Here is a 17254-nt window from a genome sequence, read left to right on the forward strand (position 1 = left end):
AATAAAGAAAAAGTCAATTTAAATAAGCTGGGTTTTGAACATAATCGATTTTGAAATGCTGCTGCACACAAGCTTGTGTGTTGTATCCCCCTCACAGCTTTCAGCAGCAGCTCATTCCCCTTCCATCACATCCTCCCCAGCTCCTTTCCCCTGGGCTGAGGGACAGCCTGCGCTGCTGCTCCTCCCTGTCCTGGCTCTGGGGCAGGAGGGACTCGCTTCCCCCATGGCTCAGGCACTTTGACAGAGCCTCTGAGTGACCGACCTCCATTCTACAAATGTGCCTGAAACGAGCCAGAAGCTACTGCAGGAGCAAGCAAAATACATAGTAAGCACAATCAGAAAAGCTTTATTTAGTGATGAAACCAGTCAAAAATGTCAGTGCATAAATTAAAGAATATATTTAAAATCAGTGTCAAAATCTGTATTGAATTTAGGGTGGGTATTTTTGCACCAGTTCCTGTATGAAACAGATTTTGCTGTGTCTAATTATAATTCCTTTTCCATAGCAGGCCCCTTTGGCTCAACCAGAATCCCCTACAGCTTCTGCTGGAGAAGACGTGCAGTCTCTGGCTGACTCAATGGACTCAGACCGAGACTCCATCTGTAGTAATTCCAACGGCAATAATGGCAAAAACGGGAAAGAAAAAGAAAAGGACAAACAAAGGAAAGATAAAGACAAAACCAGGACGGATTCAGTTGCCAATAAAATAGGAAGCCTCAGTAAAACCCTGGGAATTAAACTGAAAAAGAACATGGGTGGTCTTGGAGGTCTGGTGCACGGGAAGATGAGCAAAGCCAATTCAGGGAATGGAAAAAACGGTGATACAGTAGAGAAAGTCAAAGAGAAGAAGTCCAAGTCTCGCAAAGGGAGCAAAGAGGAATCTGGGCAGTCTGCGAGCACGTCTCCCTCTGAAAAGACCACTCCATCTCCGACTGACAGAGCCAGCAGCTCCCCCACTGAAAAGGTGAACACTAAACCTTTCTCTGACAAGCAGTCTGACCCGTGGAAGTACAGCACAGACGTGAAACTCAGCCTAAATATTTTGAGAGCTGCCATGCAGGGTGAACGAAAGTTTATTTTTGCTGGCCTTCTCTTGACCAGTCACAGGCATCAGTTCCACGAGGAGATGATCGGCTATTACCTGACCAGTGCCCAGGAGCGCTTCAATGCAGAACAGGAGCAGAAAAGAAAGGAAGCTGAGAAAAAGGCTGCGCTGAATGGCTCCTCTAGCAGGAAACTGGAGCCAGAAGCGTTTTCAAAAGAAAAATTAGAACCATCTCCTCAGGATAGGGCATCACCCGTCTTGCCTCAAAGCCATACAACTCAACTGGTTTTAAAGTTTAAAGACCGCACTAGTCCCACTCCCGGGTCCTTTTCTTCGCCCAGCAACGGTGCCAAGAGGAGCGGCCCCATCCCCGTGTCTGCCCACTATAGCCATACCCCCCCCGTCCAAAGGCAAAGCGTCATCCATTTGCATGATGTCAACTCCAAGCCGTCGAGCTTCCAGGACGATACCTACAAGCCAGTGGTGGGCACCCTGAAAACCTGTGCCACGTACCCCCAGCAGAACAGGTCGCTGTCGTCGCAGAGCTACAGCCCCGCGCGCGTGCCCGGCATGCGCACGGTGAACACGGTGGAGTCGCTGAGCTTCGCCAGGCCCGCCGAACACAAGTCCCAGACCTACAGCAACGGCTTCACCAGCGGGGACAGCAGAGACTGCCTGGAGTTCGCCGACGAGGACGCCCCGCAGGCCTGGCTCAGCACTGACAAAAACCAAGGCAGAAGCACAGTTTGCCCGATCTATTCCATCCAGCAGAACCGCTGTAAGAAGGAGAACTGTTCCTTTTATGGTCGTCCTGAGACTGAGAATTACTGTTCCTACTGCTACAAAGAGGAGTTAAAGCGCAGGGAGAGGGACAGCAAGGGACACAGGCATTGAGGGTTCTTCCATGACTACTTAGTTTTACCATTTTCTTACTTACAAAGTAAACAGTGTTGGATTGCAGTAAAAGGAATCCTTAAAAAAAGAATAAAGGATTGATGATTAAATAGTGTCTAGCTCTTCGCTTTTCCAGGGCAATGAGGAAACAATAGGAATAAGTTATCATAAAAAAGTATTATTTTCCATTTTGTCAGTGTCTTTTTTACATATACTGGTAAGCTGAAGGGTTGTTTACTCCTTTGTCAGTGCTGTGTATATGTTTGGTCAAAAATTTACTAATGGTGCCTGAATTTACACTGACATCACTCAGGTAGTAGAATGATAGGGGAAAGTCATACTAGTGAAGATGTGGTGTTGTAGTAGGGTAGTATCTGCCTTGCAGACATTTGAAATGATATGGCTATTATTGAGAGTATTTTTTCCTCAGTAAAACCTAAATTTTTCATAGCCTTTTTTTTCAGGAGGGTAGTGATCTTGCATACTGCACATTTTGAACATGGCAGCGTATTGCATTGCTACTAATGTTTGTGTATTTCAGTCTGGAATGGAATGATTCTGGAAAAATGGGAGTGAAAGGTCTGAATTCATGAGGGCTGTAGCTCGTCCTGCTTTTAAGTTCTTACCAATTATTTCTAAATTTTCATTAAAAAAAATAGATTTGAGCCACTTTTACTTGCACTGAGTTTTTAAACAGGTTTTATAAGAAAATTCAATTTGACTTCATGTCCCCAAGCCCCCCCCCACAGTATAGTTTTACACACCTGAATTTCAGAAGTATTTTTGTTGATGTTAAAATGTAGAGAAATATTACAATAAAATTAAAATATTAAAAAATTACTAGATATGGAAAATTTGATGACCAGCTAGGAAATTAAGGATCATTTGAGACTCAAACTGCTTGCCAAAACCAATGTAGTGCATCAATGTATTCCCTTAGCTAGTGCACAAACCTAATCACTATTTACTTAGCCTTCTGAACATTATTGAATGGTAATTATTGCAAATGGAACTACTTGAGCCTTTCTTGAAGACTGTTGGCTCCACCTCTTCTCAAGTCTCCTGGAGTGAGTCATCCGCTCCTCAGGAGGCTCCCAGATGGCTGGAAAATGCCTCCAGCAGGAATGGCAGCTCCTAGCACAGATTTGCACAAGTCTGAGATCCAAATATTTACGTAAGTGTTTGCAATACTTTGGAAAATACAACTTTGCTCGCAGAAACATTTCTGCAAAGCAGACACTGCAGATCCTGTTGGAGTGGATGGATGGCATGAGGAAGTTTTCTGGGATGCAGGGCTGGGTTTGCAGCCCTCCACCATCAGCTGGCAGAATGCAGCGACAGGAGCTCCTTGGTGTTGTTACCCTTGTGAACAGCGGCTCATTTTAAGAGCTGCTTTTTCCTACCAGGTGAAGTCCTGCCCCCAGGGCTGCTGACTGCCACCTCCAGGTGCAGAACAGGAGTTCTGCCTTCCTCAAGAAGGAATAAAGGCCCACACAGGAAAGATTCTTTGCCAAAGAGTCTTCATTTCTGATTCTTTTCCTGCCCAATTTTATTTCTTGGCATGGGTGGCACAGTTACATACAGTTTAATCCTAATTAACCCTGACACCAAGCCTAAAGTCCCCTGTGAAACAAGATGCACAAACTTCTGCTGCTGTGTCCTGGCTTTCAGAAAAAGCATGTGAGCTTTTTCTGGTGTCCCAAATTGGTAGAACTGAGCACATACTTAAAATTGACCATATTTTTAGGTTTTCTGCTGAATGAGAGGTTTCAAAATAAGTCCCTTGGTCACTTCTATAAAAAGTTAGGGTCTTTGCCATGTTAGCTGTTCCATGAATCCAGACCTGTACTTCATATTCCTTGCTGTATACTGAGCATACGCTGACTCTTACTGAACTTGCATTCCTTCATGAAAGGGAGGTGTTGGTATTTGTTAAAGATCCGTGTGACTCCTGTCCTTAAGGTAAGCACCTTCCAAATCCCCTGTCTCCTGTTGCTTACCCTGGTAAGCAGTGTCCTGTTTTGCTTTGCTGTTGTGATTATTACATTATAAAGTTCTAATTGTCAAAGAAAACTGGGATTCCAAATTATGCTAGAACAAGCCAGACCGTGTTAAAAAAATTAAATATTATACTGGATTGTGTTTGCTGCTGAGACTGAGAAAACTGGCAGGATAAACTAGAAATATTTAAGAATTCTTAGGGCATTAGACTAGCAGTAGTGTGTGATACTCTATTTCTGTGTGAAGTTGTGCTTCAGAAATATTACATTAGCAGCAAACCACACCAGCCCAGGTATTTAGGAGTTGCATCCTTTCCAAATGAGGAAAAAAGCAATACGTATGTAAAAATTAACAGTTACCATGAGATTTTGCTGTTTCCCATTTTCATTGGATTTGTTTCTATAGTATATTTTTAAGATCTTCTTATAAAAGAAAGAAATTTACAACTGGTCAATATTTAGGTAAAGTACTCTGTCCTGAATTATTGAATACATTGTACTTGTGCATTAGATTATTTTGAAAGATTGATTGGTCTTGTCTGTCTACAATACCAAACCCAAGTGTTCATTATCATCCCCAGGACACTCAGATATTTCCATAAATATTTACCTCTACAGGATTGCTCACTTTAAAGTATCTGTTGTGTGAAATGACTGCCCATTTCCTTAGAATCTTTTTGTTGGGATATCTTTCAGTAATTTTCTAATTGCTGTTTCCTTTTAGAATTCTCTTCAAACATTCTTTTTCTGGCCTGTTTGTGGCAGCTGTGCCGTAGTTGTCATTAAACAGCCCAGACATGCAGAACTGTGCCCCTCCTGAAGCAGAAGTGTTGTTCCATTAAAAGAAGACTGTAGCTATAGAAGAAAATTTTCTACCTATTTTTTTAGAGACTTCCCAACTGCTCACGGGTTGCATTCAGCAGCTGTGAAAGACATTGTGTCATTCCTTAGCTGCATGCTAGAGGTAATGACCTTGGTTTGTGTTTTCCTGTTGTACTGTGTGCTAACCTCTGAGTGCTCTTTGGGGTTGTTTTTGCTGACAATGGGAGGTGTTTGCAGCCCCCAGGCCAGCCAGCCCTGTGCCAGTGTGCTCTGTACACCCTCCCGAGTTCCCACAGAGCCCCAGATGTGGAGAATCAGCTTTGCTTGGGAGGGACCCCACTCATTCCTTCTGTTGGCCCAAGGGGCTGCAGGGCTCACACGTATTTTTGAATTTGTATGTGCTTTTTGCCCCCTCTCTTCTTGAAGGTGTTTCAACATTTGTCACTGCAGTCCAGATTTCAGAAGTACAGAATAGGCTGCACCTTCCCAGAATGGATCCAAAATCGCCAGGAGATATTTAGGTGGGAGGAAGCTGGAATTCTTTTAAAGTGTGAATGTGCAATTTTTCTAATTTGAAAAAGGCTTAAACCTATTATGCAATTTTTTTTACTTTGTTCTAAACTCTGATGCAAAGGTCTTTTTGTAACAGAGGATACCTGTGATACATAATGGGTTTCAGTCATGCTTTATATTAAAGTTTCATTTGAAATGATTTATACAGAGTTAATAAACCACTGTTAGAGTTTACAAATATATTTTCAGAGGTGGGTATCAGTTGTAGCATATGGCTAACAAGCAGCTCATTCCGAAGAAGGTTTTGTAGATTATCAAAAGTAACTTCAGATTTTAGATTGGTGAACGTTTTGTTCTATAAATGCAATGGCAATATTGTCCCAGCTTTCTTTAGCAATTAGTTGCTTCTTCCTAAATGAGAGGTAACATGAGGAGCATCAGTAGAAGGCAGATGCTGTAGCTGAACAGTTTTGTGTTGTCTGTACGCTGAGAAGGCTGCGCGGGCCGGGTGGAGCCTGCGGCGGTGCTGGAGGAGCTGAGCTGGGCTGTGAGCAGTGCCCAGGGCATTGCTGGGGATGGATGAACACATTGTGATGTGGATATCACCACACGCACAGCACAGAGTGACAAATGCTGCCTGCCCTGCCCTCCCCGGCTCTGAGAGCTGCCCCGGTGCTCACCGTCCCCAGGGACACTGCCTGTCTCCAGAAACTTCCAGCAGGAACAAATGGTTGTGAGCGAGGCCTGAGCCTTTGGCAGTGTCTGTTCCCCACGGGCTGCCTGCGGTTCCTCCTCCAGGGAGGCAGTGGGTGAGAATTTGGCCTGAGGAGTAAAGAGAAGCCTGAGGCCTCTTTGGGCTCCATTTGCTGTTTTCTGCAGTGTGCACAGAATCCCTTTAGCACCGGGGGCCTTACAGCAAGGGCTTCATTGACGTGTGAGCTGTTGCAAACTGGGCATGGGAGGGGAGTGAGGAGTGAGGGCTCCATAGCACTGGGAGTGTCCTGCACAGGTGAAACCCCAGACGTTCATAGAAACCACAACGATCTCAGATAAACCTGAGTCCAGAGAAGCAAAATAACTGATGCTGATTGGAGATGGCTTTTCAGCTTCGTGTATTTTAAGTCTCTGTCAGTGTATTTGAAGAGTATTTGTTTTAGGGAATGGCAGCTTACGTGGAGGATCACCAAACTATAGCATAGAAATGAAATTATTTCAATAACAGACACTAATCTCTATTTTAATTTGCACATGGATTTCCAGTGTATATGACTAAAATCTTATATTGTTAAAAATGAGAGGAGAACAACACAAAGGTGTTTGTAAGTAGGTTCTATTTGTAGACTTAAGGCTGTATTATGTTGGAATTTTACAAGCCAAGTTTAAATTGTAATATAGAAATTATTTTTATATTATTTTCAAAATACGCTACAGAGCAATATTTTGCGCCTTTATTATAAACAGGGTCATCATTTTAGTAGGTTACTTTCAGAAATGCTGGTAGAAATTATCCATGAAAAGAAAGCTTTGTAAATGTACTTGTTGTTTCTAACTGCTCTGTCTGTTGTGCACATCTGTATCTAATGTGAGTTGAATATACAAATTTTTTTTTAATTGAAAAAGCTTTAAATTTTTCTTTATATATTTTGGTACAACACTGTTCCTCTCTATTTAATTGTTCTCTTCCAGTCCTTACCAATAGCCACTTTTATAAGCAGCGTCTGAATAAACATGCATCTGAAAAATTTCCTTACCAAATGAAACATTTCTGCACAGATACTGATTGACTTGGGACTTTCATAGTACACTCTGAACCCATTGGAGTAGAATTCCTTTGCTTTTTTTTTAAAAAAAAAAAGAGAGAATCAGCTATTTATTATTCCTTCAGAATGAAAATCAAGACTGAATAACCCATGCAAACATTTAGCATCCAGAGGAAAAAATCACTCTAGATCATAGAAATGTCATCCCTAATTGGCAGATACATCCTCTTAATATGTGTCGCGGTGCCGTTACTAAGCCCCTTGGCTTCGCCCCGAGTCAGCCCAGGCACCGGAGCAAGCGGAATCCGAGCCGCCCCTCAGCGGAACGAAGGGGTCAGCCCTGTGGGTTCTTGACCCTGGGAGAGACCTGAACGGCAGTAGGATAACTGAAGCGACGCGCTAAGAGCGAGAAAGGAGGATCCAGCCAGCCAGAGAAACCACAACTTTAATCCAACATAGCACTGTCCAGACCGAAGTGGAACCAGGCTGAACTGGATACCGAACAAAGAAATGCACCAGCTTATATGCTTTCGGGGTAGGGGAGGAGAAATGGGAGTCCCTCTTTGCGGCAACCAATGGAACCTTGACACTTGGGAGATAAGGGGAAGGGTTGCAAGCCTTGAACCAATTAGGGGATAGGGGAGGGATAACACAGTGGCGGGAAGAGGGGAAAAAGTAACATGTGACCAAGGGGAACTTATGAATTTCAATTAAGGGGGGGTGTACAGAACATACAACATTGTACAGAACATACAATATAGGACCCACCAGCCTTTCATCTTTTCCACATATCTAAATCCTTCCTACTTGGTAAACCACCCATATATCTTTCAACTTCTCTCTGCCTCAAAACCCTCTTTCCTATATCCTTCTTTTCCTTGTCACAGTCCTTCACAGCACCTGCTTGTTCCTGCTTACACTGTCCCAACTTTCTTTGTGGAGTCCAACTGAGGTTTAACATACTGAAATGGGGAAAGTTCAACCATCCACACCACCACATCTCCCCCTTTTCTTTTATTTTTGACCCTGTGAGTTCTATCTCAGATATCCGAATTGAGGGGGGTCCACCAGGTATTCAGAACGTGGGTATGATTCTGCAAACCACTGCTGTTGAGTAGGCCATTGTTCTCGAGGAAAGCAGCGCACTTCTTCCATGATGATTTCAAGCTGTTCAGCCTGCTCGTCCTCATCAACGAAGCTTTCCTCCTCCTCCTTGAACACTTCTGGGCCTACTTCAACGGCTACTCGGTGGACTTCAGCTTTGAGTGGTGATGTGGAGGAAGAAATCAAATTCTGCAACATCTTTTTCATTAGTCCAAGGCTGGCAATAGCAACAAAAAGCACAAAAACAATTAACAGAACAGTTCTAAGAATCGATCCCGTCCAACCCGAGATCCCCCATCCCTTGAACAAATTACTGAGCCAGTCCCCGTATTCTTGCTTGATGTCTCCTATCATGTTTTCCATTTGTTTGAGTGCCTCGCGAGTCCCCTTGGCCCTAGATGTCAAATTAAAGCAGCAGAGCCCCTCAAACTCCTCACACGAGTGACCGTGGAGGAGCAGGAGGTAATCGATGGCTGCACGATTCTGGAGGGTTGCCTGCCTCGTAATTTCCTCATCTTTCAGGAGGTTTGATAGGGCCCTAGAAGTCAAACGGGATTGCTTAGCTACCCAACATTCCAAATGGCCTAATTCTCCGAGGGTCTTAGCAATGGCGACCCACGGCGCAAATACTGTGATTGCGATGCCTTTAGATCTGCTCCAATGGATAATTTCCTCATCGCAATTGTCTGCCAATTTTTTGAGAGAGTAGTCTTCTCTCTTCTTTCTAGAGTGTGCCAATATATGTGCACCATTTGTAGAATTTTGTGTAACCCAATCCAAAATTTGTGATTTGTTGGGTGAAAACAATCCGAGGGTCCCAAAGGTGCACGGGCCTCCGGAGAGATGAGAGGGGATACCTGCCCATGCGTGGTCTCCGCAAATCAAGAATGTTCCCTTAGGAAGCTGGCGGGGATGGGCAAAGACTTGGGCTGATTTTTGGGGAGGGATTGGAGGATAACTAAAGGACACAGCGTTACACCAATGAGTACTAAAATGGGCTTTGGAGGAGACAAAATGACGGTGGTGACGCTGGACGTGGTCGTTGCGGATATGAAAACAAGATTCGGCTCTGGCGGAACCTAGAAGCTCCAGCTCCTGAGGCTCGTTTTCTAACTTTGGAAGACTTTTAATATAATTGTACCACGCGACGATGTAATGGGCATGCTTTAGGTTATGCTCCATTTTAGCAGCTTCTTGTCTAAGTTTTTGAGCATAACCTAGAAGCATCTTGGGCATCTCACGATCTTTAAATGGGATCCCCACGAGGCAGGATGCCATGGGATTCGCGGCACTCGCTTGGTTGAGACATATGTGGTCTTGGCCCAGTGATTTGGCCAAGACAGCCCAGACGTTCTGTTGTGGCTGGGGGACGAGCCACGCCTGGGCGATGGTCAGGAGACTGGCGAAGAGGACGGCTGAACTGATGGCAGTCTTGGCGCTCATGGTTGGACGGATCTAAACAGAAACTCAGAAAAACAAATCGTTACAAAGTGGGAAATCACAGAAAAAGGGGTCCTCCCAGCCTTCTGACTGCTCCTCCTCTTCCTCTGAGTCACTGGACTCACGTCTTTTGCGGCGGAGAGCCGCGGAGGCGACTTGAGGCTTTTCGTTATCTCGGACTTTTGTTTTTCTTTCGATATAAGGCTTTACCCATCTGGAGGGTATCCACTTCGGCCCGGCATCAGTGGAGACGCAGGCGTACCCGCGCCCCCACGTCAAAAGCGTCAGTGGACCCTCCACTTTCCCTGTTTCGGGAAACCTTACGGTCACCGGCGGATGCTGCTCACTCAGGTCCCAGTCGCGGTTGCTATTGAAATGCCGCACAACGGGCGGATCTGGTTTTTCATAAGAACAATTTAGGAAATTTAACACATAAAGTGCCCTTGCCAATCTGATTGATGGAGTTTCAACCTTCAGGACTGGTCTTTGCTGTTGAAGGACCCGTTTGACGTTCTGATGGGTCCTTTCAACAATGGCCTGACCCGTGGGGGAGTGAGGGATGCCCGTTTTATGCTCAACTCCCCATTGCTGCAGGAAATCTGCAAGCTCCCTGGAAGTATACGCAGGGCCATTATCTGTTTTAATTTCCTTGGGGATGCCCATGAAAGAGAAGGCCTGAATGAGGTGTTGGATGACGTGGGAGGCCTTCTCCCCTGCGTGTGCGGAGGCATAGACTACACCCGAGAAGGTATCAACGGACACATGCACGTACCGGAGCCTCCCGAACGCCGCCACATGGGTGATGTCGGTCTGCCAGATTTCACAACTTCCCAGCCCTCTGGGATTGACTCCGGCGTGCATGGTCGGCACGGAGTGGGATTGACACGATGGGCACGAAGCCACAATCGCCCTGGCCTGTTGCCGGGTGATACGAAATCGGCGGACCAGGGCTGGTGCATTCTGATGGAACAAAGCATGGCTGAGCTGTGCCTGTTGAAATATGTCAGGCAGTGGGGTCTTTGTCACAGGAGCAGCGAGAGCATCTGCTCTCCTGTTGCCCTCTGCAACAAACCCTGGCAAATCGGTGTGCGACCTTGTGTGCATCACGTAGAAGGGGTGCTCTCGGTGGGACACAAGCTTTATAAGCTTCGAGAGCTGCGCATAAAGCGCGTCGTTGGAAACCTGCTGTAATACTGCCTGATCAGCTCTGGACACTACCCCTGTAACATAGGCAGAGTCGGTAACTATGTTTAGCGGTCCGGGAAATCTCTCTAATGCCCTGACGACTGCGGCCAACTCAGCGACTTGAGGCGAACCCTCAACGATTTCAACATCACTGTCCCACTGCTGAGTTTCGGGATCCTCCCAGGTCATCACTGACCTGTGAGAAGCCCCGGACGCGTCTGTAAAAACGGTCAAGGCCTGGAGTGGTTTTACACTTCGGACACTCCTCAATGCCAATTCAAAATTTCCATCCAGATTGAACAATTTGTGGGCCGGCCGATGAATTGAAATTTGGCCCGTAAAAGAGTCCAGAGCGAATTGTAGAGCTTCATTATTTTGAAGCAGAGTTTCCAACATGGGTTTGGTGATCTGGCCCGAGGATAATTTGATGGGGAGATGGATGCACTCAAAGTCACAACCGGCCAACTCGCAAAGGCGCGTACGTGCCTTGCGGATCAGCTCGGCCATGATTTCTTGTGGCCTCGTAAGTCTCTTGGGCCGGTGGTGGCTAAGAAAGACCCACTCTATGATCAGCAGTGGATCTCTCCCCCCGTGGCCCTTGGTGTCATGCTGTGTGGTGTTCGAATCCCACTGAAAAACGACCCCAAAAAGATGCGGGAGCTTACCCAGCACCACGAACCGAAAGGGTAAGCCGGGGTCACATCTGTGCGCCTGGCGTGATGACAACGCCTGTTGTACCTTCTCCAGTGCTTTCCTTGCCTCCGCGGTGAGCGCCCTGGGAGAGCTAAGCTCATCTCCCCCCTTCAATAAATCGAAGAGGGGTGCTAGATCCTCCGTGGAGAGACCCAGCCAGGGCCTCACCCAATTCAACTCTCCGCAGAGTCGATGGACATCCGCAAGGGTCCGGACTGATGTCCGGATAGCCAATTTTTGGGGAACAATGGTCCGCCGTCCGATTTCCAGCCCCAGGTATTTCCAGGGTGGCATCCGCTGAATCTTCTCTGCTTGCAGCTCAAACCCTGCAGCAACTAACAAATCTGTTACGCGTGTGAGGACTCTATCCAGTTCGCTTGTTGTTGGGGCGCAAATGAGGATATCATCCATGTAATGGTGGATGATAACCTCCTCCGCGGCTGCGCGCACAGGACGCAGCAAGGAAGAGACGTACAGCTGGCACATCACCGGGGAGTTCTTCATACCTTGGGGAAGAGCCCTCCAGTGATACCTCTTCCTTGGGGCCGCTCGGTTGATGGTAGGCACCGAGAAGGCAAAACGCGGTGCGTCATCCGGATGTAAGGGAATTTGGAAGAAGCAATCCTTCAGATCAATAACTGCCAGATTCCAATTTCGGGGCAGCATGGCAGGGGATGGCATTCCTGGTTGGAGGGATCCCATGTCCTCTATAACGTTATTAATTTGTCGAAGGTCGTGAAGGAGGCGCCAGCGCCTTCCGTCACTCTTTCGAATGACGAAGACGGGCGAGTTCCAGGGGGAATTCGTTTCCACGATATTACCCTTCTGTAACTGCTCCTCCACGAGCTCCTCGAGCGCCTTTAATTTCTCCTTGGATAGCGGCCACTGGTCAACCCACACTGGATTATCCGTTTTCCAATTCAGTTTGAGGATTGGGCGCTCCTCAGTGACCGCTAGGCAAAAAACCTGAGGGGGGTCTGGGATACTAATTGTGACCCCCCATTGGGACATGAGCTCCCTACCAAGCAGGGGCCGTTCATATTTGCAAACGAAAGGGCGCGTATATGCCAATTGCCCTTTCGGCCCCGTGAATTTCACCATGCGCGCTGATCTCTTAGCCGATTGAAAACCCCCTACTCCGGAGATATTCGCCGGCGCGTCCTCCAAGGCCCAATGTGACGGCCACTCCCGGGTGGGAATGACCGTGACATCCGCTCCTGTGTCAAAAAGAAGACCTTTATTAACGGACTCATCCCCAATGGACATCGTACATTGTATTATAGGTTTTTCTTCTGTGATCCGATGCACTGCGTTGACTGAAAGTGGCCTTTTCTCAGGGTAAACCTGATACTGATCTGGCCTGGTATGTGGAATTGCCTGGGCCACTATTTGTCCCTTTGGGTGGAAAGCTGGGGGATGAGTGGAACGCAGCCAGACATTGAGGAACCTGGGGTCACCCTTGTAGGTCCCCGGGTATACCTCAATGTCTTGCGGAGTGTATTTACAGTCCCCAACAACAATGAACTTACCTTTCCTTTGAAACGGCCAGTCCAGAAGGTCTTCGCAATCCACGCGAACTGGGTACCAGCTGGTATCTCTGAGGTGCGCACTGTGAGTGAGCCTCAACCTGTAAGGTTTACAAAATGGTGTTAACGTCAAGTCCGGGAAAGTTCCCTCCTGGGAAGGGTAAAGGAAATGCCAGTCCGAGATAGTTGTCTTGGTCCAGTGACCCCCGAAGGCGTTGACTGCCTTCTCTTCTGCACTGCCCACCCTGTTGGGGTCATCATGCCGGGTGGGCCCGCACTCCCCCCCTAGTTTTTTGAATTGTGTTGGGAGTCCTCCTGCTGCGGCCGAGGCTTTGCCAGCAAGTTATGCGGGCATTGGCTCACAAAGTGCCCTTTTTCATGGCAGAGGTAGCACTCGACTCGTGCTCTGGCTGGGTTCGACGCTGCCGGCTTGCGGGCCTGTGGGCGACGAAGAGTCGCATCTTCCGCAGCATGCACCTGCCGAGTTCCCTGCTTGCTTGCGGTGGTCATATGTTGAAGCAGGAAAGGGACCTTTTGCTGGCAAACTTGCAGCATCACCTGTAGAGTCCGTGGGGGTTCTGGAGGGAGACTTAAAATCGCTTGTTTGCACACATTATTCGCATTAGCAAAAACAATCTCCTCCAAAATTCTCTTACGGGCAAGCCCGTCCGTTACTTGTATTTCTAAAGCCCTAGTCATCTTGTCCACGAAATCTACAAATGATTCTGCGTCCCCTTGCCTAATCTGGGTGAATGGCGGCAGGGGTGCACGAGGCTGCATCGTGAAAAAGGCTTTGCAGGCCAGGTCTCGCACCCTAGGCAAAACTGCTGGTGGAATTAGCAGTGCCTGACTTTGAGGGGACTCGAAGGAACCTTCTCCTCCCAGCAATTCAACAGTAAGGGGATTACCTCCCTCATCAATTGCTGGGAGTGGCAGGTGCGGCAGCTCTTCCCGCAGGGCTTGCCTAAATGCAGCAAGCCATAATTCAAATTCAGCCGGTGTCATCAGGCAAGAAAATAATTGCTTTAAGTCTGCAGGAAGGGTTGTCGCAGCTGCTAGGTCTGCCTGAAGGAGGCCGCGGAAGTACGGGCTCTCTCTCCCAAACTCTTTGTGCGCCTTACATAAATCTCGAATTATAGTTTGTGAAAATGGCTGCCAATTCGGTTTAGGGTCGCCACCCCCGCGAGCCCTTCGGTAGGTGACAGGTGCAGCTGAGAGATGCACTTCCTGGTTTCCATCGCTGTTGTCTTCCGGTTCCCTACCGTGGGAACCGGAAGAGGCAGCGTGGGAACTACCATTCCAAGATGGCCTCCTTCCGGGGTGGGGAGAAGTGCCTGGCTCCGCCCCTAGGGCGGGCCAGGGGGCAGGAGTGGGAGGAGTGTCAGCGTGGGAAAAGGGAGGGACCGAAGGCGGGGTTTGGGCGGCCACAAAGGGAGGAGACATCGGGTATGTGGGAGGAGCCATGGGTGGAGCAAGGGAGGGAACAGAGGGGGCGGGTGTGGGAGGGACCAAGGGGTAAAATGGGTTGGGCAGACAAAAGGGGTTGGGCGGGTATGAAGGGGTTGGGTCAAGGAAGGGATTGAATTTCGGGGGAGGGGGACGCGGGGGAGGGGTAGGAGAACGGCGCGAACGGGCGCCATCTTGTGTGTCGCAGGCGCCATCTTGTGGCTCCTGTGACGCAGCAAGATTAAATCTAACTTTTGGTCGACACCGTGGGGAGACAGGGGAAGGGCTGCGTCCCCGGGCCGCTTGTCCAGGGCGACCCGAGGATTCCTCAGCAGTCCGGACAAGACTGCTGAGGCTGGGGGACTGGGAGTTCTGGCGAGAGCCTGGGCTGGCAGACCTAGGGTCTGCGGCTCTCCTCAGAATTCCCTTCCGAGGAACACGGGGATTGGGAGAAGGGGAACGGGAAACTGGGGCGGGCGGTCGCGTTGGCTTTTCATGCAGGGGAGAGCTGTTAGCGATCGTTTTAAATTTGACAATCAAAAACATAAAATCTTGGGGACATTTATCCGAATTGGCCGCCTTTTTTTCGATCGCCTCCCAGTAACGGGGGTTCCTTACAAGCTCCTCAGACGTGTTACTGAACTGCACGGAAAGCCACCGCACCAGCCGTTTTAACGAACCGCGGGAGAACTGAACCTTGTTCTCCTCCAAAACCCTAACAAGAACATAATAAACTCCTTTCTGGGTGGTCGAAAGCGAGGCACCCATCTCGCCGGTGTTGAAAAACCACCCTCACCCAAGACCGGACTAACTAAATCTCAAACAGAAAACCGTAACTGCCGCAACTTAAAAACCGGGCAACTCTGCACTCGCTAAAGCCACCGATCCTCCCGGCGCGCGGCACGCGCAACGTCCCCAAAAACCCGACTCTCCCCCAGCTCCGAGCCTCCCTCGAGAGCTGGCAGGAGCACTCAAACGAAACAAACCCGAACGAAAAGAACTGAAAACCGCCTGGGCACGACCAAACCGGGAGCGAAAACGAAAGCGTTAACCCCCCGGTCCTGCGCAGACTTCTCCTCGGAGCCCTCCCCCGTGGCTTGGAGAGGGGGTCCTGATCGCGTGCCCCCGACGGAGGGTACTTACCTGCGGTCTTGGGGAACCCTCAGCGCACAGAAGACTTCGCCGGGAGTGCTGCCGACGAAGCTGCCTCCTGGATCTGCGAGGAGCGCTCCTCCGAAGAGGCTGCTCGACTCGCAGCGGTGGGACCGCCCTGGATCTGAAACTCTTCGGTGCTCGCGCCTGGTGCGAGCACCGCCAATCCTTCCGGGGACCACAAAGAGGGAAGACAAGAGCCTCCACGGAAACTCAAGGCTTCTCCTCAGGGTCCCATCTGGGGTGCCAGCCACCTGTCGCGGTGCCGTTACTAAGCCCCTTGGCTTCGCCCCGAGTCAGCCCAGGCACCGGAGCAAGCGGAATCCGAGCCGCCCCTCAGCGGAACGAAGGGGTCAGCCCTGTGGGTTCTTGACCCTGGGAGAGACCTGAACGGCAGTAGGATAACTGAAGCGACGCGCTAAGAGCGAGAAAGGAGGATCCAGCCAGCCAGAGAAACCACAACTTTAATCCAACATAGCACTGTCCAGACCGAAGTGGAACCAGGCTGAACTGGATACCGAACAAAGAAATGCACCAGCTTATATGCTTTCGGGGTAGGGGAGGAGAAATGGGAGTCCCTCTTTGCGGCAACCAATGGAACCTTGACACTTGGGAGATAAGGGGAAGGGTTGCAAGCCTTGAACCAATTAGGGGATAGGGGAGGGATAACACAGTGGCGGGAAGAGGGGAAAAAGTAACATGTGACCAAGGGGAACTTATGAATTTCAATTAAGGGGGGGTGTACAGAACATACAACATTGTACAGAACATACAATATAGGACCCACCAGCCTTTCATCTTTTCCACATATCTAAATCCTTCCTACTTGGTAAACCACCCATATATCTTTCAACTTCTCTCTGCCTCAAAACCCTCTTTCCTATATCCTTCTTTTCCTTGTCACAGTCCTTCACAGCACCTGCTTGTTCCTGCTTACACTGTCCCAACTTTCTTTGTGGAGTCCAACTGAGGTTTAACATACTGAAATGGGGAAAGTTCAACCATCCACACCACCACAAATATGTATCAAATATGCATTAGCTTCTTGCAGATTGACATGTTCAGACTTCAGTTCTTCACAGTTCTTTGTACTGTACATATCAATTACTGATGGACTGTGCAAAAAAAAAAATCACAAACTAATGCATATGTTAAATTAGAAGTCAGTCTAGTTTTTAAAATTCCCTAACTTCTTTGGTTTAGTTTGTTGGGATTTGTTTGTTTAAGAATTACTATTAAGGTATTCCCTGCAACCAAAATTTTCAAATCTGGATGTCTAATGATCGTGCATCTGGGTTTTCCTGATCAATAGACTGGTTTTAAGGTGTACTGAGCATCGGTTTGTGTGGGAAGAAAAGCTCCCTCTTGGTTTCAGAAAATCAATTGAGTATTACTATTACTCCAACGCATATTCAGGTCTTTTCCGTATTAACACTCTACACTTATTTTCAGTCAATGGAGTTTACATTTCAGCTTTAGTGATCTTCCATGTGTGAACAAATAATTGGGTTTATTCATAAAATGATTGTTTGAGTATGGAGAGATTTGCCTTGTACCAAAACACCATATAATTGTTGAACTGTTGCATTCTTAATGGGGCTCTTGTATTCCACTGTTAGGGTGGGGAAATAAGACCTTGTTTTTTCCTTGGGTATCGTGATCCTGTTATTTGT

General features: G+C 48.0%; 2 protein-coding genes across 5 annotated transcripts in view; one reads left to right on the forward strand and one right to left on the reverse strand.

Annotated features, from left to right (window-relative positions):
* OTUD7A (OTU deubiquitinase 7A) overlaps positions 1-7269 on the forward strand; it is a 101951-nt gene extending 94682 nt beyond the window's left edge. For 3 of the 4 annotated variants that reach the window (XM_063413080.1, XM_063413079.1, XM_063413082.1), the window contains exon 17: positions 507-7269. In XM_063413080.1, the coding sequence (XP_063269150.1) occupies positions 507-1940 (1434 nt within the window). In that variant the 3' untranslated portion in view covers positions 1941-7269. The remainder of the gene's footprint in view (positions 1-506) is intronic. The other variant, XM_063413083.1, reaches the window with a different exon arrangement.
* Positions 7270-7272: 3 nt separating this feature from the next.
* Positions 7273-15700, reverse strand: LOC134558819 (uncharacterized). Its single transcript, XM_063413084.1, has 3 exons — positions 15573-15700; positions 12987-13084; positions 7273-9594 (listed from the first exon to the last, which is right to left on the reverse strand). The coding sequence occupies exon 3, from the start codon at positions 9580-9582 to the stop codon at positions 8071-8073; it is 1512 nt and encodes a 503-aa protein (XP_063269154.1). The 5' UTR covers positions 9583-9594; positions 12987-13084; positions 15573-15700; the 3' UTR covers positions 7273-8070.
* Between the last annotated feature and the right edge of the window lie 1554 nt (positions 15701-17254).

This window comes from Prinia subflava, chromosome 15 (genome assembly GCF_021018805.1).
Source record: "Prinia subflava isolate CZ2003 ecotype Zambia chromosome 15, Cam_Psub_1.2, whole genome shotgun sequence".
NCBI lineage: Eukaryota > Metazoa > Chordata > Aves > Passeriformes > Cisticolidae > Prinia > Prinia subflava.

Coding starts and splice junctions, on each gene's coding strand:
- LOC134558819 (XM_063413084.1), bottom strand. CDS start 9,582: ATGAGCGCCAAGACTGCCATCAGTTCAGCCGTCCTCTTCGCCAGTCTC.